At 48.9% G+C, this 23,123-nt stretch overlaps 1 protein-coding gene across 8 annotated transcripts in view; it reads right to left on the bottom strand.

Annotated features, from left to right (window-relative positions):
• Positions 1 to 938: 938 nt before the first annotated feature.
• LOC147629528 (uncharacterized) overlaps positions 939 to 23,123 on the bottom strand; it is a 126,814-nt gene continuing 104,629 nt past the window's right edge. For 6 of the 8 annotated variants that reach the window (XM_086812792.1, XM_086812791.1, XM_086812798.1 and 3 more), the window contains 3 exons: positions 10,877 to 11,067; positions 10,611 to 10,741; positions 939 to 1,397 (listed from right to left, as the gene is read on the bottom strand). In XM_086812792.1, coding sequence (XP_086668918.1) covers positions 1,190 to 1,397; positions 10,611 to 10,741; positions 10,877 to 11,067 — 530 coding nt within the window. In that variant the 3' untranslated portion in view covers positions 939 to 1,189. The remainder of the gene's footprint in view (positions 1,398 to 10,610; positions 10,742 to 10,876; positions 11,068 to 23,123) is intronic. The other 2 variants (XM_086812797.1, XM_086812799.1) reach the window with 2 other exon arrangements.

The raw sequence follows: 23,123 nt of genomic DNA, 5'->3' as shown, positions 1-23,123 counted from the left end.
TATCTATTTGGGTGTCTCACGTATCTTCAAGATGTAGTCACATACGATCTTTGTATGTAGATTAGTGTTAGGGTTAAGGTTTAAGAACAAGCCTCTTTCATTTTTTTCACGAGTATCAGGACGAGTGATAAAATTCGATTTGTTGGAATCAACTGTAGCTTGATTCTATCCCCACGATCATAGTCAATGCTACTGTTTGCAGCAAAGATAGCCATAAAGAACTACTCGGATAGGGTATCCTAGAGGAAAGACTCCTTACACCATATGTGGACAGTTATGGGATAACGATCCACTATAGCATGAATCCTATTTTGCAGTATGCCAAATCTAATCTAAGTCGTCTCTCTAAACCATCTGGCCTACTCGGTCACTATCTCATGTGAATATGGGGTTGCCAAGTGGCCATGTTGCTCAACCATGGCTGCTGCTCTCATAATGGGGGCTGTACAAATATGAGCCAGCCAGTGCTTGGAAAACAATTTGAGGGTGGAGTGTTCATATTGAACAAGGCTTGTGGTACGCACTCAAGGAGTCTTTCAAATTAAACCACACACCCTTCTAAGAGCCAAATGCCCCCACCTCCAAAGATCCAGACCCTCTACTTGTAGCTCTAGATTTGGGACATTCTCAAGCACCAGATGGTGGACATTACTTCCATGTACACAATCACAGTTCAGGACACAATGAGTCTAGACACATGAAGACTTTCTACGGACTCCATTGTATACTCTGTGTAGTACGCTGGCCCATTCTTTCTTTTGGCAGTTTCATGTTGTCTTGGCATTCCGTTTACTCATGGATCATATGTAGCACCTCTTTGGTCTCACAGACCCTTCGAATCTTAAGTAGATGTTAATATAATCTCTCAACTCTCTCTCTCTCTCTCTCTCTCTCTCTTCTAGCCAACAAAGGAAGGCCCTTATACAAATTCTTCTCAAGTTGCAAAAAAACATCTATTCAATTGAAGACAAGGTCGAATTTCAACACACAAATGCCAAATGCCCAGTTTTGGGAGTAGCCAAGTTTGTTGCTCATGTAGGAAGGGATCACGTCTGAATCTGAATGGATGTAAGGGAAATGTTTTAGAAAGCAATCTGCCAGCTAGAAATGGTTGACAAGCAGGATCTCACAAGTAGCTGCTATGGCAGGTGGGTCTGAAATTGTCTTTGAGACAACGTGATACTGTAGTTCAAACTTTTGATGGCCTTTGATTCCCGCGAGGGGAATGCCTTAAGATTGCAAGCTTTTCCAACACAGCATTTCCGAGATTGCAATCTTTTTCCATCAAAATATTTTGAAGGCTCTCAATGTTTCCTCTTGCTTGTAACAGTCGTTTCAAGTCCTCTCTTAAGCTTTGTAACAAGTGACTAGCCTTGTCTTTGTCCATTATTGCTTCCCTACAGCAAGAAAACGGCACTCGGTTAGTTGCACGCATCTGCATAAAAAAAACTATAAAAAGACACTACAAGGCTGCACAAGTTGGCTGACCAACTATGACTTTTAGAGGTTGTAACCCTTGAATTGCAATCTATCCTTTAGTTCCTGACTGATGATACAAACATGAAACACCAGCGTTTTGCAATTTTCTCCTTGGCTTTCTAGGCTATCTATTATGGCGATCAATGCTTTCTCAAGATACCCACCTGCACATGGATTTTTTCCTGAGTTAGAGGAGCTGCAACACCTGGCTAACAGCCAAACGAATCGAGGAGGAAGATAACAAAGTTTTGATTCTCAGTGTACCACACAGGATACCACCTAGTTTTTAATGTATGTACTTTTTTCTAAAACACACTTAATGAAAATTAAAGAGGACTTCCGGAGTACAAATGTCTGTTAACCACACTTCAGCTTTCCTGCAACAACCTTAGGTGCGTCAAACCTATGCCTGAGCAAAACATGCTGCACAAATTATAAGTAGGTTTGCACTCAAGAAAAGTCCATCACAACTTTTTACTTTCTCCAAATTGCCTGGAAATATAAAGCAATGCTAGGTGCACACAATACCATTGGGTACGAGTTCTCATTACACACTTGCAAGCTGCATGATCTGAGTCAGCGGCAGACTGGTGCCCTAAAAACAAACTCAGAAGTGTCAGTTGAATCTCCTCCATCAGCAGGCCATACCCTCCTTGATTCTTGCTTCTCTGGTCCAACCAGTAGGCAAGTGAATTCCTACAGATGAATCAAGCGAGACCATCCTTGATTCTTGCTGCTTCTTGGGTCGAAGGACTAGGCAAGTGAATTCCTCTCAGATTGTCTTTACATTACGGAAATGTAAAGCTAGCTAGCACAATTTCTTAACACAAAAAGCTGTTCCCATGGTGGGATCCTTGCAATGGTTTTCAATCAGCACAAGCTGAAGTCTGTATGTCTTTCTTGGAAGTGGCTTGCAATACAACTGTCCAAAGGCCAGAAGATCTCGTGTGTCCACCATCCAGATTATCAGCAACCTCTGTAAGGCCTATTCCAAATGCCCATCAAGTATGAACAATCACACCCAAATGCAACATAGCAGGAAGTGACATTTCAAAAATCCCCAAATCCAACTTGGAGATATTTGCAAAAATTTTTAGTACCCATGATGATGTATTCCATGGACATGATGTAATCCTTTTGGTCTCATAGGTCATTTTGGCCTTTTGTAGACGTTAATATAACTTTCTTTCTTTCTCCTTCCTTCAGCAGCCCCTTCTTCTCTCTTCGACATATGACACCTCTTCCCTCTCTTTGGCGCCCCATTCTCTCTTTCACATATGACACCTTTCCCTCTCTCTCTTCAGCACCTCTTCCCTCTCTCTTCGACACATACAGCAAAGGAGCTTACACGTGCAGAGTGGCAGGCATGGACCATTGCTGATTACAGATTTCGAGTTTATAAATAGAGACGTCTTGCAGTAGCACAACGTCAAGAGAGAGAGAGGGCAGCTTATGGTACTCACATGAGCTCTCGAGTACACTACCACCAGCTTACAATCCTGCCTTTGAGGTAGACCTCCGCAGAGATTAGATGAAAAACTTTGCGAGTATGTGGGACATGCTCACAAAGTTTGGTCACCACATCGGATGATGTTTGGTATATTAATTAATGCCCAGTCTTGAATTTTCAAGTCTCTTAGTGCTCGAGAGGCCATGGAAAATCTCGATCTTCACCATGCCATCGTACCCAAACATCGTTTGGTGAGACCAAACTTTACGAGCATGTGGGTGGGGTCCCCCCCAAATGCTTGCAAATTTTGGTCACCATCGAACGATGTTTGGTATATCAATTAGCGCTCATTGTGAAATTTTCAAATCTCTTAGTGCTCAAGAGGCCATGGAAAATCCCACTCTTCACCATGCCATTGTACCCAAACATTGTCCCGATGGTGACCAAACTTTGCGAGCATGTGGGAGGAGACCCACCCACATGCTCGCAAAGTTTGGTCATCATTGGAGACGAAGTCTAGTATATTCAAGTCTCTTTCATGCTCGAGAGACCATGGAAAATATCGGTCTTCACCATGCCATCGTACCGAAACGTCATTTGATGGTGACCAAACTTTGCGAGCATGTGGGGGGGGGAACCCCTCCACATGCTCACAAAGTTTCGTCACCATCAGATGATGTTTGGTATATCAAGTAGTGCCTAGTGTGTAATTTAAAAAATATGAAATCTTAGAACAAAGTTGGTACATAAAATAAAAGAGACACTTAGATGGAACCATGATCAAGAGAACATAATTAATCATCAAGTCTTGCAACAATCTGGAAGAGTAGGGACAGCCTAGGATTTTTCCTTGTACCTGACCTACCAAGGTATCCCAGTAGGAGATATTCCAATGCCCAAAAGAATCAACCTTGTAACATGCATACATTGCAGCCAGCATCCATGCCCATGACTGTCCTTGTTCCAAGAAAGTTATTATCATGGTACTTTTGCGAGCCAGTACATGGTAATGCACATTCAAGATATTCAGCCCACCATGCATTTTAGGGTTGCAACCATGGCCCATTTTCAATAGCCTTAACGTCTTCCTATCAGTGCTTGTTTTCCATAACAGTTCCATTGCTGGTGACATGAATGTGTCAATCGATTTTTTGTTCCAAATCAACAACGGCAAAAAGAACTGTAAGTAAGCCATTATAATGGATTGTACTATTAGCAGCCTGACAAGCAAAGGCCATGAAGACAAATGCCAGTAATCAACCTTTTGTTTGACTTTTGTGAGCACCCATGCAACTGCTTCTTTGAAAGATATGTTCTGACCCAAAGGGTATCCCAAATGCCTAGCCATTTGGCCTGGGGCAGTATATCTCCTAGCCAGAGTACACTATGACAATCAGCTTGTTTTAGTGGCAGCAACTTCGACTTTCTAAAGTTGATTTTCAGCCCCGTTGCTGTTTTAAACAATTGCAAAACATCCATAATCATTGTCAAATCTCTTGGAGTATATGCTGGGAAGTAAAAAGTCATCAGCATATGCTTGTGCAACCATTGATGACCCATCTGGCTACACCAGTCCATGTAATTCTCCTTCCCAAGTAAGAATATCCATATACATCAGTAGAGGATGAGTGGCAATTGCATACAACATTGCGCTTAGTGGGCAGCCCTGCCTAACCAATTTTCCCAAAGTCGAGGGTGATGATAATCTTTCCCAATGATATATCTAGCTGTGCCACCTACATACAACCAGTAGATGACTTCTCTCATTTTCGGACCAAACCCCAGACGTTTCATGGTGGCAGCAATAAAGTCCCAATGCACTGTATCAAATACTTTGGTAATGTCTACCTGCACTAGCAACACCTCCTGACTAGTATATTTGGCATACTCCATTCCGACATAAGCATTACATATGTTGTCTGTTATTTGCCGTCTAGGAATGAACCCGTATTGGGCATGATGCAGCCCTTTGTCAAGCACATTTGCTATTCCATTGGAGATAATCTTTGTCACCAATTTGTATAGCATTGGCATTAAAGTTATAAGTCTCCAATCATGGTGGATGTGGCCAAGGAAAAGCAAGCCAAGACTGAAAGCCAGATTCTTTTGATTAGAGAAGAACACATGAAGATCATAAGAGAAGTGCAGGCCAAGGCAGACAAGGATAAAATGGAGCTAGTCAAGGCGGAAGCTATACTGGCCATTCTGGACGCGGAAGAATTTCTAGAAGTTTATGAATTGGAGACCGAGAAGATGGAGCAGTGGGAGAGCCACGCGATGGAGGACCTAAAGGAGGTTTGGGAGGAATATTTGAAGAAACTAATAGCAGCAATGAAAGTCCCCACACCTACCTACAGACAAATGATTCCATTCAAAGATCAGGATTGGAATCTGGATGGAGGATCCAGAAATCTAGACACAGGAAAACCAGTAATATCCAATCTTGCAAAAGCCCTAGGATATGGGGAGCTTAGACAAGGAGACAAGGAAGCAGGGCCCAGCGGTTTAGGCGCACCTGCCTACAGACAAATGATTCCATTCAAAGATCAGGATTGGAATCTGGATGGAGGATCCAGAAATCTAGACACAGGAAAACCAGTAATATCCAATCTTGCAAAAGCCCTAGGATATGGGGAGCTTAGACAAGGAGACAAGGAAGCAGGGCCCAGCGGTTTAGGCGCAAAAGAAGGGAATGAGCTGCAAGTGCAAAATGAGCAGCTATGGAAGGAGCTAGAGGAATGGAAGAAGAATTTTGCAACGCTTAAAAGCAGCAGGAAGAAAACACTGGAGCAACCTGAGGGGAAGGTAAAGGAATTGGTGCTATACAAAGGGCCCAAATTTATGCATACATGCTTTTTTGGAACCAATTGCACAAGGCCTTCTTACCAGGAAGTAGGCATCACTCTTTGTAACCATGCAACATTTATCATTGCCAATAGAATGTCTTCCAATTCCTCTCGAAAATGTTGAAAAAATTCCACGTCAATCCATCCCATGTTGGTCACTTCCACTTACCCAATTTGGCAAGAGCACTTTGCAATTCCATATTCGTGAAAGGGGATTCCATCTGTTTAGCTTCTTGTTGATTAAGAATTGGTGTCACATTTATAAGCATCCTTGCTTTCGCTTTCAACTCTTCTCGTTGACATGGTGTAGCAAAGATTGATCGGAAATGTGCCACGTATTTCCTTTCAAGATCATTTACATCATTGGTGCATTGACCATCAAGCTTCTGCACATGATGTATGCTTTTCTTTTGTCTCTTAGCATGCAAGCTTTTGTCGATGAGAAGCCTTTATCTAGTAAAGGCTTTTTCCTCACTTGTATTTGCCATTTTTTCAATTTCCCCTAATTGTTGCAATCTATCATATATCGTGCATTTAATAGCTTTTCTTCTTCCACCTGATTCAAGTGCCTTGTCTGTGCAACCTCATGCAATGCCTGCACAACTACTTTGCAGCGGCGGTTTATTTACTCTCTTTGTCGCCCCATATACCATCTACCATATTCCTCTTGCAAAGTTTCTCCATGCTGAGTCCAGGTCATAGCAAGCATCTTCTCTAAGTAATGCAATGATTTTATACACCTTTTCTCCATACACATAATGTGATAGATAGGAGCTATTTACTATACACAATCGTTTACATGACAATCTTACATTGTCCATTTTAAAATGCATCCCCACCCATAATGGATAATGATCTGATAATTGTGATGTGTAATCCACCCATACGTTTGTAGGGGATCCCCATTGTGTACATTTAACATATAGCATCTGTCAAGTCTCGCTCGATACTCTGACCTAGCATTATGTTGTTAAGTGTAACCGCTCCCTACAGGAGGCCTACAAATCGGAAGACAAAATACCCATTTTTAGATCACTTAACTAATACAAACAATGGACATTATTAGCAACATTAAAACTGAAAATGACAAAGAACACTTGACACCATCACTAGGGCCGGAAAGAGCTAGCCTCTCCCTGAATACAGTTTGTATTTCTTGGAGTATTTATATGTACAAGTGTTCATGGGCCTCAAAGCCAGATTTCTCCATAACATGGAGTGAGTACAATTGAAAAACAATAAGATTTTGTCGATGAAGAATCACTCGTCGGAGTAGACCAAATCACAAGCAGTCTCCCACCTTCACTGGGTGAACACCTGCCCTCACTGGTCTTCCGGGACTGTGCACCAAAACAGGCACGCCTGTACTAACGCCTGGCAAGGTGAAGCATCGCGGAGGAAGTAATACCTGGTGCTCTCAAGTCAGCTTTGCTCCTAGTTTTCCTCGTACCCACATGAACTTCACTGGCTCCTCTAAATGTGAGGGTGCGGTCAGGGTAATCATGGGAAAAAGTCACCATCCCAATGACCTTCCATGGTGAAGGAAACTAGTGGTGATGCTTGCTTGCATATAAGACTTGGAAAAACAACATTTACATTTAATATTATCTAAATCTAAAATTCAAAAACAAGTACCTGATAAAGATTCAAATTTGGAGTGTAAGATGAGGAAACTGTCCCCCCCCCTTTTAATGTAGTCCTGGTTGGTGCAGACAGCCATAGTCGACGTGTACCAATGACGAACACAAGGGCAGCAACAACCGCAAGTTAGTACTAGCAAGAGTAGCCACCACGCGAGTACTGGAGCAAGTATAGGGCAACAACAAATAGCTGGTACAGAGACAGGTACAATACAACAGCAGGCGAGTACAGTGCTGGTTTTAGGTAGGTACAGTACAGCAATAGGCGGGTACTATTCTGAAACAGGTACAATACTTGCCGCAGGCGGGTACAATGCTGGTATAGAGGCAGGTACAGTACAACAGCAAGCGGGTACAATTCTCCAGTAGGTACGATGCTTACAGCAAGCGGATACAGTGCTGGTACAGAGGTATAGTACAACAGCAGGCGGGTACAATTCTGCAGCAGACGGGTACAGTAGACAGCAGCTGGTGGGTCTGAAGAATAGCCAGCCAGTTCAGATCAGCAGGCGGGTTGGAGGATATGGATTACAGGGTAGCAGCCAGGCGGGTTGGAGGAGGCGGGTACAAAAAACCACTCCCCCCCCACACACACACACTTACCATCCACATGTGGGGAAAGAAAAGTTTCCCATGTAGTCCTTAATTTAAAAATTATTAAACCTTAAATAGGTTGGGCACCCACATTAAAACAAGTGTCCGGTCAATATTTTAAATGTGTGTGAACATCCAACCTTATAAACATTAAGGTTTACATTACTTCATGGATTTTACACTTGAAAAGACCAAAAAGGGAAATAGTTACCACCTGTTCACACGCCACACCAACTCGTCAGCAGACAGCACACCCACGGTACACCGGGGGCGTCCCCATCCAGTGTACTGACACGTCATAGCAGGCAAACATACGAAAACAAGTCATGAGAAAATAAGTTTATGCATGCAAACATAAATACATGTGCACAAGTAATGGACGAAATCTCCCTTTCATGAAAGTTGTACAAGGATTTCTTGTCGGGCACAAAACTGGCGTGACAAAAATGTGAAGTCCTGGTTTTCCTATGGAGTGATAGTCCCATAGGCAAAACACACATCTTGGCACGGGCCTTCTTATGGAGTGACAATCCCATAGACAAGGTCGGCACAAATATCAGTCCTACCATGGAGTGACAATCCCATGGATAAGACGCAATCCTGGTCATACACAGGTGGCAGCAAACAGGCTCCCGTGACCCGTCCATATGGCACAATACTGGTCACACACGGGTGGCACAAAACTGGTTTCCGTCCATGTGACACAAGATGACTGACCCTTTCACATGGGGCACTGGCTTGGCCACATGTGAACATGGTACAAATCTGGCCGCTCTATGGAGTGACAATCCCATAAAAGTGGCTCCAGAAATATAGATGGATCAAATGGTGACATCAGGACAATTCACATTCCACATATCCATTGCTACAATGTCTCTAATAAATGTTTGCCAGGCCACTTTTTCTGTTGCAATCATGTGTGAATTCCTAGATGTGTTATGTTGGTCCTCAATGCTCACAACACAGTACACACACAAATAGACAAATTAGAGTAGAGCATAGAACAATGACAAGAGTACTGTGAACAACACTTTGCATTACTCCAAGACACTGTTACATGCCCTTCAATGTACCGTGCACACCCAGCAAGTCATAGTGAGTAGGACGACACACAAGCTCCAATAAACAAGTGACTACAACACTCACTGGATAGACTCAATCAACCAAATGTGAAGGTTAAGGATAAGGATGTAGTATGAAGGATGAAGCATGAAGGATGTCCTCTAGGATGAGCAGAGGGCCCCTTTGAAATGATTCCTACGAGACATGGTGGAGTCAATGGAGTCCACGGCGTCGGTGGCATCTCCTATTTGTGGTGCATGCCGTCAGAGTGACAAGCCTTTGGTGGGATCGCCTAGTAGATGCCCGTCGGAGTGTCAATGTGGTGCCTTCAATGCCGGTGTGTGCACTTCTCATGTATCCATTGGTGATGCGCTTGCATTCCTGGATAGTCCACTGAATGCTCCGGGATGGTTCGTCCAGCATCAAGGTGATCCACTGTGGCGGTGATCTGGTGTGCCACCCTGGAACGGTCCGGCCGGAACAGTCCAGTGTGGGCGCCCTTGGTGGCTACAAGGGGAAAAGGTCTGCCAGTAAGTGCCTGCATGTGGCTTCCGGGGAATTGAAGTCAACTTGGAAGAACCCTTGTCCAAGTAAACGTGCATGAAGAAAGTGCACAGCCAGTACCGAAGGGAGGGCTGCCAAAAGCCAATCTGTAACTTGCGAGTGGGCAGGGTGAGAGCCATAGACCCTCCCAATGAGAGTGGTCTTCATTTCATTGTCGATAATGCTTTAGAGGATGAGAATCTCGTCTTGTGAAAAATTGATAGTTCTAGCGGCCTGAGGGAGTGGAGCAGGATTGGCTTGGGCACAAGCCATAATGCCGATCAAGGGACGGGCGGCGGCCGACTTGAACACAACAAGAATTTTCTGTATACTGGCACATGCAACAAAGCGGGAGGGGCAGGAGGAAGGGCTCGAAGGCAGAAATAATGAAGAGAGGGTGAGTGGAAGAGGAGCGTGCAGTAATGAGGAAGGTGAAGCTGGGAAAGCTGCAGAGGGCAGAGGCAGAAAGCTGGAAGAGAAGGCCAGCAGATGAAATGGCGGGCAGGTGAAATAGCAGGAAAGAGAGGGCGGAACACTGGAAAACTGAAATGGCAGGCAGCAGGTGAAAAGGTGGGCAACTCTCATGCGCAGGCAGGGAGGGGGGGTGTGCAGCAGTACGGGGAGCTTCGCTCTCACGAGATATTCATGGTTGTGTTTCGACTCTTCTACTACAATTTTTAACATCTTTGTGCCCCATATTGGTTGAGATCACCCTACATTTTGGGATGAGGTTTTATGTTGTTTCAGCTTCCAGCCGTGATTTTGTATGGTCTATTCATACTTGATTGAAGTCTCCTTTCTGCAAAAAGAGAACCTAAACTTGGCGACGACCATTTCGATAGATGCTCCGATGACTAAAATTCAGGCGAACAACCATTGAAAGAGGGAATACTAGCGAAGATTCTTTTTCTCGTTCGGTAAGTCCAATTTTAACAGTAGCAGCAAATTCACAATATTTTCTGACTTCTAATCTATCACAAGCTTGATTGATTTTACCTCAGCTTGACCTCTAAAACCTCCTTTTGTTCTAGTGCTTCCTTAAGTTTCTTCTCTGCCTGCCGAATTGTGCTAGCTAAGAAAGCCGTTGGCTGGTCCATAGAGGCAATCTTCTGATTCATTTCATCTACCTAGAACGTTGCATTGAGAGAAAGAATCAAAGGTATGAATGCTAATAGTTGTGTTTTATATGGCTATTATAACACTACAATATAATCATATGTGCATGTAAATTGAACAAGAATGACAAAAGAACCTCAATTTACCTTTTCCTCTGCCTCTGTGAGTCTATGTTGCAGTCTTTCCTTCTCACTTTCCAGTACTTTCATATTGTCTTGAAGAACCTTGCACCTTTTCACAACCATGAATACCATATCAAGCCTGCCTTGCATTGCAGAGGTAGTTTCTGACTGCCTTTCACAAAGTCTAGCGTCTCCAACAGAATCTGCTTCTGAAACTGCATAATAATCGATTCTTTACATCAAGATGTGTTGTAAGTTGGTTGCAGAAAGATAGCCCTATCAGCTAGGCATTCTAGTAGACAGGCAAGTGATTTTTATTCAAAAGTTCGTCGTCGCGAGGGACAAGAATACTTCCTTCTTTGCGAGACTTGTCTCTTTTCTCATTAAAGGCGATCTTTTTTTCTAGTCCAAAGGGGAGATCCGTCTGTAGCTCCCTTCTGAAGCAATGAGCAAACCTGATTTTACAGAATAGAATTTGTAGAAGCTTGAAGTGCTATACTTGCCAGCTACTCCCATTATCCAGCCTGCAAGCTGATGGAAGCATTGATCCAGTTCAAATCAGCCATAATGGCTTCTGCTTCCACTGAACTCCACCACGGTCCACCACTAGCCAAAAATCCTCACAAAAATCTGCAAGCTGATGCAGTTGGTCATTACCTCCAACGGAGCGAAATCTCTAATTGGCAAGGGTTTTGAATCGCAGCCTTTTGGCAGTCAAATCTGGGATTGATGTCCTGCTTTTTATCGCACGAAATCGCCTTACCCTTCAAAGATGTTTGTCTCCTGGGAAGAGGTTTCTTCCAGACTGGCTTTGACTCTCGGGAGTCTAGTGCACAAAATGTCCATGGGGTCCTTTGCACATGTGGATGAGAGTGGCCTCTTGTTTCCACACATGAAGGCATGACTCTTATTCCCACATAGAAGAAAACTTTTACTCTACTAACTCTTTTCTTCTCTTTCAACCATTGGGGTGGCTAGTGGAATGGTGATACAGTACCATGGATTCCACCATCATATGCATCTCACAGAATGGTAATACAATTCCATGGCACCCACCAATAGACGCAACTCAGTCAGCCGTCGAGGCATTAGTATCAATGGTTAAGGAGTCACCTCATCAGGGTGCTTGTAGGAGCTTTTTTGGTTAGAAAACCATGCCATGCTTCATGAACCTGACAGCACCCAAAGACTGAGAAGATAGCGCTCTCTGAGCTTCCACACCCCCCCCCCCTCCCCTCCCGCCATCTTCTCTTCCCCCCTGCCCATTTCCCCCCTCCCCCCCCTTCGCTTCTGTGCACACCGCCTTTCCCCCTCTCTGTGCCGCCCCGCCCAGCTTCCCTCCCTTCCTGTGTACCTGCCCCGCCCCCCTCCCTTTCCGCTTTCTGCCCCCCATTTCCTCCCTCTTCTCTGTGCTGCCCCCTTTCCCTCTTTTCCGCCTCTTTGCACTTCTCTCTCTCTCTCTCTCTCTACAGAGCCACTGAGTTATGCAGAGCTCGACGCCCCAGACCCCATGGCCCTCGCCCACAGCCACGCCACCACAGGAGGATCCGGGCCATCATCTCCCATCATCGTAGGACCTTCTTGCCCCAGCTCAGTTTTACCACCTTGAGCACCATGTCACAGTGGCCCATGAGGGATGTATTAGGGTGATATGAGAGCTCTCTGCTCATGTCCCTAGATCAGATTTTATAGTTCTAGATTTTTATCTATTTTGTACCCAGGATGATGTACCTCATGGATATGATGTAACCTTTTGCTCTGATAGGTCATTTTGGTCTTTTAAAGACGTTAATACAAAACTCTCTCTCTCTCTCTCTCTGTCCAGTATATTATGAGATACGAGGCCGTTTTCACTGCCTGTTTAGAGAGGGTTTTGAACCACTTTCTAGAGTCATGAGATACTAGGATAAGAGATGCCTCGGATTATACTTGCTGGAGCTTCGTAGACATAGAGAGGGTCTCTTGAGAGGGAGGGGATCAGAGAGGGAGAGACACCTACAGAGGCAGATTACAGACTTCTTTCGACCAGAGATTGAGCAGTCAGGCCAGCAGGCATTGCAGCTAGCCCCAGAGTATAGCCGCACCAGAGGTACACTGATTGGTCGGGCTATAGAGCTGGGGCGGTCCAGGCGCCCCAAGATGAGAGGCCCATCTCGACACCGGCGGAGACTACAACAGAGGATCAGGACCATATTGGCATGGCATGGGAGACGTCCAGTTAGAGTACTCACCATAGAGGACATTGAGGATATCCGCCATCGACCGATGAGAGACATCTTTGGATAGTGATGTGTATGATGCTTACCTTTGTTGCTAGAATTTTCCTCCCAGATGTTATCCATTAGGAGCTCCTAGTACCGTACTTTTCCTCATAGTTGTTTCAGTTTCAGTTAGTTGTTAAGTTGTTTTTAGCTTTTCTTACATAGACATTGTATCAGATCCACCAATTGTTGTCACCTTTTTGGTCTCATAGGTCATTTTGGCCTTCTGAAGACGTTAATATATCATTTCATTTCATTTCTCTCTCTGATTATGTAGACAGATTGGGAGGCCCAGGGGCATGCCTGGCAGAGGTGTTGATACCCATCTTGTTATATGCTGATGATATTGTTCTAATCTCAGACTCTCCGGAGGGATTACACAGACACCTGGATGCATTACAGGCTTTCTGTGCGGATAGAGATCTAATAGTGAACCTTGGGAAAACCAAGGTTATGGTGTTTAACACCACACAGGCATGGGTGACGAGATCAGAGCCTCAGTTCACTTTCCGAGGGGAGCCGGTAGAGTACGTCAGGTCATATGCCTACTTGGGAGTTACTTTCATAGGACCGTGTTTCTCCTTGAAGGAGGCAGCAGCAGCTAGATTAGCTTGAGGGCATGCAGCCTTGGGGGCACTTGAGAGGCAGTGTGCACACATACAGTTTCAGGAGCCACGCATCAAATTGTGGCTATTTGATACGCTCGTTACACCGACCCTCCTGTACGGAGCTCCAATTTGGGGACCCAGCATACATCACAGATCTCAGAGAGGGACAGATGAGGGATGGAGGCAAATGGAGAGACCAATGATTATGATGATTGCCCGCATGATTCGAAGCAAATCATCAGTACCACATGAGATTGTTCGGGCTAGAGCTGGGTGCCCCACTAGTAGTAACCGAGGCCCTATTTCAGGCAGCTACCTTTTTATAGCGGCAATGGAGTAGAGGTACTCCCGATTGGAATTGACCTCATCCATACAGCTGGCAGAGGATGGAGATACTCATTGTTGGTACGCTCAGATGAGATCATGGTTTGACCTACATGGTTTGTGGATAGAGGCACTACCACCCTTTCAGTGCAGTCTGGATTGTCCATTTTTGGATCTCACCCGCTCAGAGCAAAACCGCGTGATCAAGATGGATATCATCAGAGTGGACACAGAGAGGACATGGACTAGCCCCCTTGAGCCCTTGGGCATGAAAATGGTTCATTACAAAAGCCATTTTCTACACCTCACCGGATGATTTTATCACCCGCCCGGCGTACATGGATGTACACCTATCACATGGGATACGTTGTGCCATTGGACAGATCCGGACCTCATCACACCAGCTGCGTATTGAGACAGGGCGATATGTGCATCAGATCGTGGATGACCGCATTTGTCAACTATGCTACCAGGAGGTAGAGACAGAGGAATACTACATTTGCTGATGTACAATCTATTATGAGATCCGAGGGAGATATCACTGCCTCTTCCGAGAGGGTTTTGGGCCGTTACGCAGGGTCATGGAGTTTGAGGAATAGAGATGCCTGGGATTGTTTCTACTTGAGCTCAGGAGACACAGAGAGACCCTCTTGGAGCAGACAGGAGGCCAAGCCATAATGTACCTAGACAGAGGACCCTGACAGATTTCTCCGGCACCAACACCAGCAATCCAACCCACACACCTCCTTATACCTCCTCCATTGGGCCATCAGGGCACCGACCACGCTCCTAGGGAGTCACCACCACTGATAGAGCAGTTATCTTATGTTGTGCTCGTCGGCCATGCCCACCAGGATCCCAATCACGGCATCCTCACCATCGCCAGATCAGAGCCATTATTGCTCGGCATCGGAGGCGCCTACCTCGCTTCTATGGCCTCTCCATTCTAGATAGCCCCATGGCGGAGATACTTGATCTAAGGAGAGGGCAACACTTCAACTGATCAGCATACATGGATCTACTTGATATACATTTTTCAGTATTTTCTAGTATTTTCTACTCAGTATCATCTCGAAGTCTTACAGTTCTGTTCTTATAACTGTAGGACAATCACTTTATTGTACTTTTTAGTCTCATTTAGTTGTTCTCTTTGATGAGACACCAACTTCAGATGTACTCTCAGTTCTGGTCTCATAGGCCACTATGGCCTCTTAGAGACGTTAATATATCATTTCATTTCTCTCTCTCTCTCTCTCTCTCTCTCTCTCTCTCTCTCTCTCTCTCTCTCTCTCTGCTTGAGCTGCGGAGACATAGAGATAGCCTGCTTAGGCGCACAGAGAGCCAGACTCAGAGGCACATTACAGACTTCTTTAGTCCAGCCATCACTGCGCCAGATGGACCACAGCAGCAGCAGGACATGGATACCGCCCACACCAGAGGTACACTGATTGATCGTGCGGTTGAGCTTGGGTGGTCCAGACACCCACAACTACGGAGGAGGGCATCCCAGCATAGACGGAGGTTGCAGAGGCGGATTCGGATTATTCTTGCGAGGCATGCGAGACACCCAGTCAGGGTGCTGACCACAGAGGATATTGAGGAGATCCGCCAGTGTCCGATGCGACACATATTATGAGATGGAGGCACCTCCATAGTGTACCTCTCCGTCCCACATGATATTGTATCCCCTCACTATATTTCACTCACCTCCATAGCTTACCCCCCCCTCACTATATTCACACCCTATAAGGGTTTTTGTTTACCTTCCATTTCCAGTTTCATTTTCTAGGTGCCAGTAGTATCTTCTTTATTTTTCATTTTCTGGGTTTTTTTATCCAGACATTGTATCAGATCCACCATGATGTAACTTTTGGTCTTATAGGTCATTATGGCCTTTTGAAGACGTTAATATAACATTTCATTTCATTTCATTTCTCTCTGCGTCACTTGCGAGACAGCAACAACAAAGAAGAAATGTGCTGCCCGACTATTCGCCATCACAGATAGGCTTGGCTTCCGGCCTTTTCTAATGCACAGCGGACAAAACACACTCTCTCTCTCTTTCTCATTTTGAGGTCGCAAAGAGCAAATGAGGAGGCAAGCAGGTCGCACATCGAACAAGCGAACACATCACAAAGACTCAGGCGAGCAAGTCGCAGGCGAACAGAGATGAAGGCGAGTAGGTCGCAGGCGATCAGGCGAGCAGAATCGCAAACGAGCAAGCGAGCTAAGACACACGTGAGCAGGGTCGAAGGCGTGCAGAGTCGCTGAGTCACTGGCCAGCTGATTGAAAAGTCACAGGGCGTAGGTCATATGTTCGCAGATCGCAAGCGTCTTCCCTCTCTCTCTCTCCCCTTGCAAACAGTCAGGCGCTGGAGGTGCAGTCGGGCAGAACTCTCTCTCTCTCCACATTGAATTCTCTCTCACGCTCTTGTGAAGGGTGCGGGAGGAGACACAGAGGCACACAGGCGACTGGCTGATCCTCTCCTTGGGCACACAGTCAGGCTGCAGCATACGTGGGTGGTTTTTCTTTGAAAAAGCTGGTCGGTTGGGCACACAGGACAGAAACAATCTTCTCTCTCTTTGGCAATAGGTCTGGACTGCACGTGGTAAGACTTTTTGGTGTGAGAAGGCTGGCGGGCTTGACCTGTGCGCCTGCTCCATGCGCACCCACCTGCACGCCTCTCTGCTGTACTCTGTGCGCAGCCAGTTCTCAGTTGTGCTCCGTTTTCCCACCCACCCTTGCTCAGGCCCCCAAGGCACCAACTAGTAGGGAAAAACATGTCTCAACCCCTGGAGGGGGAACAGGATGGTGAGACAACCTTTCACACCCCCACGAAGGCACCAAATGCCTACCGCAGAAGACTGAGGGAAGGAATCATGTCCCTTGGCTCACGAAGGATTACGAAGATGGCCCGACGAGATGAGGCCCTTTATGAGGAGCTACAGCTTCACATAAGGACAGAGATGAACACCATGCGATAAGAGCTTGAAAAGGAATGGACCGAGCAGATGCATTCCCAAAGAAAAGTGATATACGAAACGCTGAAGGAAGAGATATATGTCCAATTGAAGGGAGAAATGCAAGCCCAAGTACGGGTTGAGATGGAATTAGCCCAAGCCTTGATGCACACGGAAATGAAAAAAGAGATGCAGAAATGGAAGGATGACATGCTCCGAGAGATTGGCACAACAGTTGCATCGTATGAAGGCACTTTGAAGACATGTATGGCTGACCACGAAAAAGACATCACAGAAATGCAAAACACTTTGGAATCATGTAAGGCAAAAGTGGCTGCAGGTGAGAAGGAAATGCATTCATGGGCTGAAATTGCCAGTGCCACAAAGAAACAAATTGAGGAAGTAAACCCATGGATTGAAGTAGTAAGAAAACAGAAGGATACACCAATCAATAAAGTAGAGGTGATGAAAACTACATTGGAAGAGGAAGCCAAGAGACGGGCACGTGCCTTACATGTACGTGTAGTTGGGTGGGAAGATAAGGGAAATCCCCAAGAGGATGCAAAAGCTCTTGCAACAAAAATTGGAGCCACTGATGTATCCATTACCGGAGCATGGCAAGTAGGCAGAGATGAAACCAGGGCGAAGATATTGATCATCAGGTTTGGTGACTTGGAGAAGAAGAAGGCCTTCCTCTCCAAAAGGATGGCCGTTAAGGGGGAAAAGATTTATTTGGATGAGGATCTTACACCGGCACAGATAGCACACCGGAGGGAACACATGCTGCGTGTGCTTGAGACAAGGAAAGAGGGGAAATGGGTGGTATACAGAGATGGCCGAGTCATCATTACGGAGAGGAGGCCCACTTGACAGTGCGTGGCCTATGAGACCTTGCGATTCACGGTGTGGAATTGCAACGGAGCCCTTAGACAGGATACTTTGAGGATACTTTAAGAAACAGTGATATTGCTATGTATACGGAGACCCATCAGTGCACAAACAAGAGGCTTCTTGACGTCCGGGGTTATAGATGGGAATCAGTTTGAAGGAAACTTGTTTGAACTCAGAGCTGCGAGCTCCGCCTCACCCCCCCCCCCCCCCCCCCCGTCTACCTTCCTGCTGCTTCTCGCTGTCGCGCGCCCCCCTCTCCCCCCCCCCCGCCTGTCCCCCGCCTTCCCCTCCGCCTCTCTCCCCCGCCTCCTTCCTCGTTTCCTCCCCCGCCCTCTCCCCCCCCCCCGCCTTATCCTCCCCCGCCTCCTTCCTCGCTTCCTTCCCCGCCATCTCTCCCCCCCCGCCTCCTTCTTCGCTTCCTCCCCCGCCATCTCTCCCTCCCCACCTTTTCCTCCGCTTCGTGGCTCTTCCCCCCGCCTTCTCCCTCACCTCCCCCTCCGTCTCGCCCCTCCTCCTACCGCTAGCTCCCCCACCTCAGCCCCCCCCCCCCCCCCCCCCCGCTCCGCCCCCGCTATCCTCTCTCCTTCCGCCTCTCGGTTTCCTCGTAGGGCTGTGTCCCTCCCGTTGGTGACCCCGGTTTCTGGCCTTTTCCCTCTGGAGGACTCCATGGAAGCCGCTCTGACTACCCTTGCCAATTCCGGTCTCCGTCTGGAGTTCACAGATGCAGATCATCAGTTGTTTGTCTCCACAGTATCCGCTCTCGAGGCCTCCTCCTTGGTCTGCAAGATAGTGGGTAGCCGTCCGCCGATGCGGAGAGAGCTTCGCGACCTTCTGCAAGGCAGCCTCGTTGGCGTGCCTGCCAAGATCGTCAGCGTCGATTTTTTGGGACGTGGCTACTACCAGGTGGATTTCGAGTCCCCCCAGGTAGCTCAGACGGTGCTGGCTCGGAGCCCCATTGCCCTCCGCTCATCCCGGGCGTTCCTGGCGCGATGGACTCACGGTTTCGACCCCGCTTCTGACCCGCTAGCAGGCGCGACAGGTTTCCCCATCACTATCTGCTTTCCTGGACTCCGCAGGGAGTACTTGCCCCTCTTGTCATCCATTGGCAAGGCGTTCGGGCAGGTGGTGGAGACGCCTCAGACAGCGGCTTCAGTGATAGCTCGGGCAGCAGGACTCCCGGCCATTCGCGTTGTGGTTCTGTCACCGGAGTCCCTCCCGAAGACGATCCTCCTCCCTTGTCTTTCTGGAGGACATTTGATACAGCGCGTGGAGTATTTGGGCCTCCCCGGCCAGTGTTACATCTGTCGGGAGATGGGCCACCTCGCACGCGCCTGTCCCCGCAAGGGGGTTCATCCTTCACGCTCTGCTGCCTCTGGACTCCCTTCAGGAGGCCCGAGGGGTGGCCATCCACCTCAGAGACCGGACATCCCTGGCTCGTCTCAGCAGGCGCCATCATCTGACGAGCAAGCTCCGGCGGAGGATGCCGCACAGACCCAGGAGGCTAGCGGATGGCAGGAGGTTCGCCGGTGGAAACGCCCGGCCCGCAGGGACCGTCGCAGACGCCAGCAGCAGGCAGCACAGGCTAACGGACAGGCTGGCGGACACGCGACTCCGACTGGCGTCCAGGCACCTACCCGCACTTATGCTCCAGTCAGGGATAGGTGGCCAGCAGGTCCCACCCCGATGGACGAGGATTCAGTCTCAGTGCCCGTTGAGGCCGCCGGTGGAGCCCCTCACGCGGAGACCCCGCTTCCGCCTCCCCCCCCCCCCCCCCGTGGGGGGCCCCGCCCCCTCCATGGAGCAGATTCCTGAGGATCCCGGGCCGCACTCTGCGACCCCCGGCCCCTCTTCCCCTCACTCGGAGAGCACTCCTTCCACCCCCCCCCTCCCGCCTCCCCTGGCGGCCCCCCCTGACACCTCTCCTCTGGCAGATGCCTCTCCATCCTCTCCGCGCTCTCCCCCCTCCTCTCCGCGAGCCACCATCCCTCCCTCGGCCTCTCCAGGATACTCCTCCAGACCACCCACTGCCCCGGGGCAACGCAGCTGGGTAGGCCAGAGTTCAGTTCAGCGGCTGTTCCACCGCCACTCCGGGCCGGTGGAGATGGCGATTCTAGCTTCGCACGCCACAGAGTTCTATCCAGCCTTCCCTAGGGGGGCCCCGCGAGTGATGGGGCTCCCAGTGGATTACGGTTTTTTCAGGTGTCTCCAGCTGGATGCTGGCCCGTTCGAGACACTGGTCGCGCCCTTGCGAGTTTGCGTGGTGTGCCATCCCTCTCGTTCTCCTTCAGTGGTGAGCAGCATGGTGGCCTTCTCCTTTCCTCTCAGTGTTGCCCCAGGCACAGCATGGGATTGCAACTCTGTAGAGGAAGTTTTGCGTGATCAGATACTGGAGCTTTCTCACCACTTCAGTGACTTGGGGCTCACGGACCTATTGCAGACCCGATTACACTCAGCCCGCATGAGCTTGTTTGGTATAGGAGATTGGCGGGCGGATCCAGTCCACACCTCGGTTGAGGCGGTGCTACTGATTCTCCTCCACGCCGCCCCGAGGATGCAGCCTACCTTTAGATACATATATGCAGAGGATTGGTCTCACGCCTATGCTCTGGACAGGGCGAAGGTGGAGTGGGGCTGGACACAGAGACAGGTCACCCTCTTTTTCTGGCACTCTGGTCCAGGGTCGAGCGCAGTGGATCATCCTTCGGGTTGGGGAAGACCGCATTGGCTTCCTCAACTTCTACGCCCCTAATGGGGCGACCAGGAGAGTTGAGTTCTGGAGCACCATTAGGCAGTCCCTCCCCATGGCAGACCATTGGTGCCTAGGGGGGGATTGCAACATGCTGGAGGATGCAGCGGACAGGATGGGGGGCAGCCAGGAGACCATTCATGGGCCGGAGCTCGCTGCCTGGGAGGAACTAGTGCTGCAGGTGAGAGGCCAGGATCCGTGGACTCTCTCGGAGTTTGGCAGGTTGCAGGGGAGTTTATCTTTCTCGCGCTTGGATAGACGGGCCACAGGAGTTAACCTTTCTCGCATCGACAGGTTTTACATTGATGAGTGGGCTTGCGATAGAGGAGGCTCTGTGGGTATACTTGCAGGCTCCTCGTTTTCAGACCACTTTCCAGTGCTTCTCCAGATCGAGGACCCTACGAGAGGAGAGCGAGGCCAGAGCGTCCGGATTCGAGATTGTCTCATAGAGGAGCCCGAGATTGCGACCAGAGTTGAGCAGGTCTGGCAGGAGCTTCAGTTCAGGAGAGGATCGGCAGCCAGCGATCTTGACAGGGGTTTGCAGGAGATCAGTAGGATGCTCAGACAGGCTGCCCTGGACCGTCTGGAGGCTTTCAGAGAGCAGGAGAGGAGCCTGCGGAGGAGTCTAGCTTCCCTTCAGAGACTTCAGGAGAGGGATCCTACGAGCCCTTGGATTTCAGAGCAGATGGAGTCAGCTCGCACAGAGATCAGATCCATCGAGGAGAGGAGGGTGGAGTTCCAATTCCATGCTCGGGCTTCTTTTTCGACACAGGCTGGAGACAGAGTGACTCGAGATTTCTTTAAGGCGACAGGGCCTCACTACAGACGAGAGGGTCTCAGGCGTCTTCGGCAGGCTGATGGCCAGGTAGTGGTGGATCCCCCCAGGGTTCGGGCGATCGCCACAGATTTTTATAGGGATCTGCTCTCTGCTGAGCTAGCAGATGACAAGGTGAGAGAGGCTCGGGAGGCAGTCTAGAGCTTCATGAGACCGGTTGTGCCGGCCCATTTGCAGCACTCCCTTCTCTCCCCCTTCTCGGATACGGAACTGGAGGAGGCTCTTCAGGCACTTCCTCGGGGCAAATGCCTAGGAGAGGACGGTCTCTCAGTGGCTTTCTTCCAGAGGTACTGGGGTCTCTTGCATAGGGGTTTCAGATTGGCATTCCAAGAGATCATGGAGTCGGGAGACATGCCGAACAGCATGGCAGAGGGGTTGATCCACTTGATCCCCAAAGAGGGAGGAGATAGACTGGAGATTAGACAGTGGAGACCGATCACCTTGCTAGGCACGGCCTACAAGGTCCTAGCTAAGGCGATCAGCAGACGGCTTCAGCCTCACCTTCCGGACATCATCCACCCCACGCAGACTGGCTTCATCCAGGATAGGAGCATCTTGGATAACATCTTCTCTTTCTGGGGGGCTACGGCTTTGGCTAGATTTCGGCAGGAGGATCTGGCAGTGCTCCTACTCGACTTCAAGAAGGCATATGATCGGGTGGACTGGGCCTTCTTGGAAGGCACTATGGAGAGGATGGGCTTCCCCCCTCAGTGGATCCGTGGGGTCTCTGCACTCTACACTTTGGCTCATAGCCAGGTGCTGATACAGGGCGTGCGCAGAGAGAGGTTCCAGCTCTCGCGCTCGGTGCGGCAGGGGTGCCCCTTGGCACCCTTTCTTTTTCTTTTTGTGGCGGAGGCCATGAGCACTTTCTTGACGGCACAGGATACAAGTTTGCGGGGCCTCCAGCTCCCCATCCGCACCTCGGAGGAGCTCCTAGACTCGGAGTTTGCGGATGACACTGCTGTCTATCTCCAAGGAGGGGAGGAGAACCTCCGCCGCTTCGCCTCAGCCATGGACAGGTTTTGCAGAGCCTCGGGCGCTTTGATCAACTGGCACAAGTCGTGTGGGTTGTGGGTCAGTTCTGTGCCCCCCCCCGACTTGGAGGCCAGTTGAGGGGTTTCAGTGGCTGCCCCTCGGCACTACAGTGCGCTATTTGGGATGCTATGTGGGCATCGACATATCTCCGGAGCAGCAGATAGCCCCCCTTCTTCTGAGCATTCGGAAGAAGCTTCTGTATTGGAGTACCGCTCGTTTATCTCTGGCTGGCCGAGTGGTTGTGGCCAACCAGGTTCTGCTTGCTACCATGTGGTACATCACTTCTTGCTGGGCCTTCTCTCGGGCGTGCATTGGCCAGGTGCAGAGGCTCATCAGGAACTTTCTTTGGTCCGGTGGCGAGACGGGCGGCCCGCCAGGGCCAAGGTGGCATGGGCTGTGATGACTCAGCCGAGGGAGAGAGGCGGCCTGGGCATAGTTGATCCTATTTGTCAGAGCCGGGCTTTGCTTGGCAAGTTGGTGGTTCGTGGCCTCCTACCAGGCGCTGAGCCGTGGAAGGAGTTTCTTGTTTCCAGGATTCTCAGCCGCACTCCTTCTCTTAGCGGCCCCTGGCCCCCAGCATCAGGTGGATCTTTACAGAGCAGCGATCCAG

This window comes from Cibotium barometz, chromosome 18 (assembly GCF_041138505.1).
Source record: "Cibotium barometz isolate CiBa-2024 chromosome 18, ASM4113850v1, whole genome shotgun sequence".
Taxonomy (NCBI): domain Eukaryota; kingdom Viridiplantae; phylum Streptophyta; class Polypodiopsida; order Cyatheales; family Cibotiaceae; genus Cibotium; species Cibotium barometz.
Note: the sequence above shows the minus strand (reverse complement) of the source record. Positions and strands in the feature narration are given on the sequence as shown.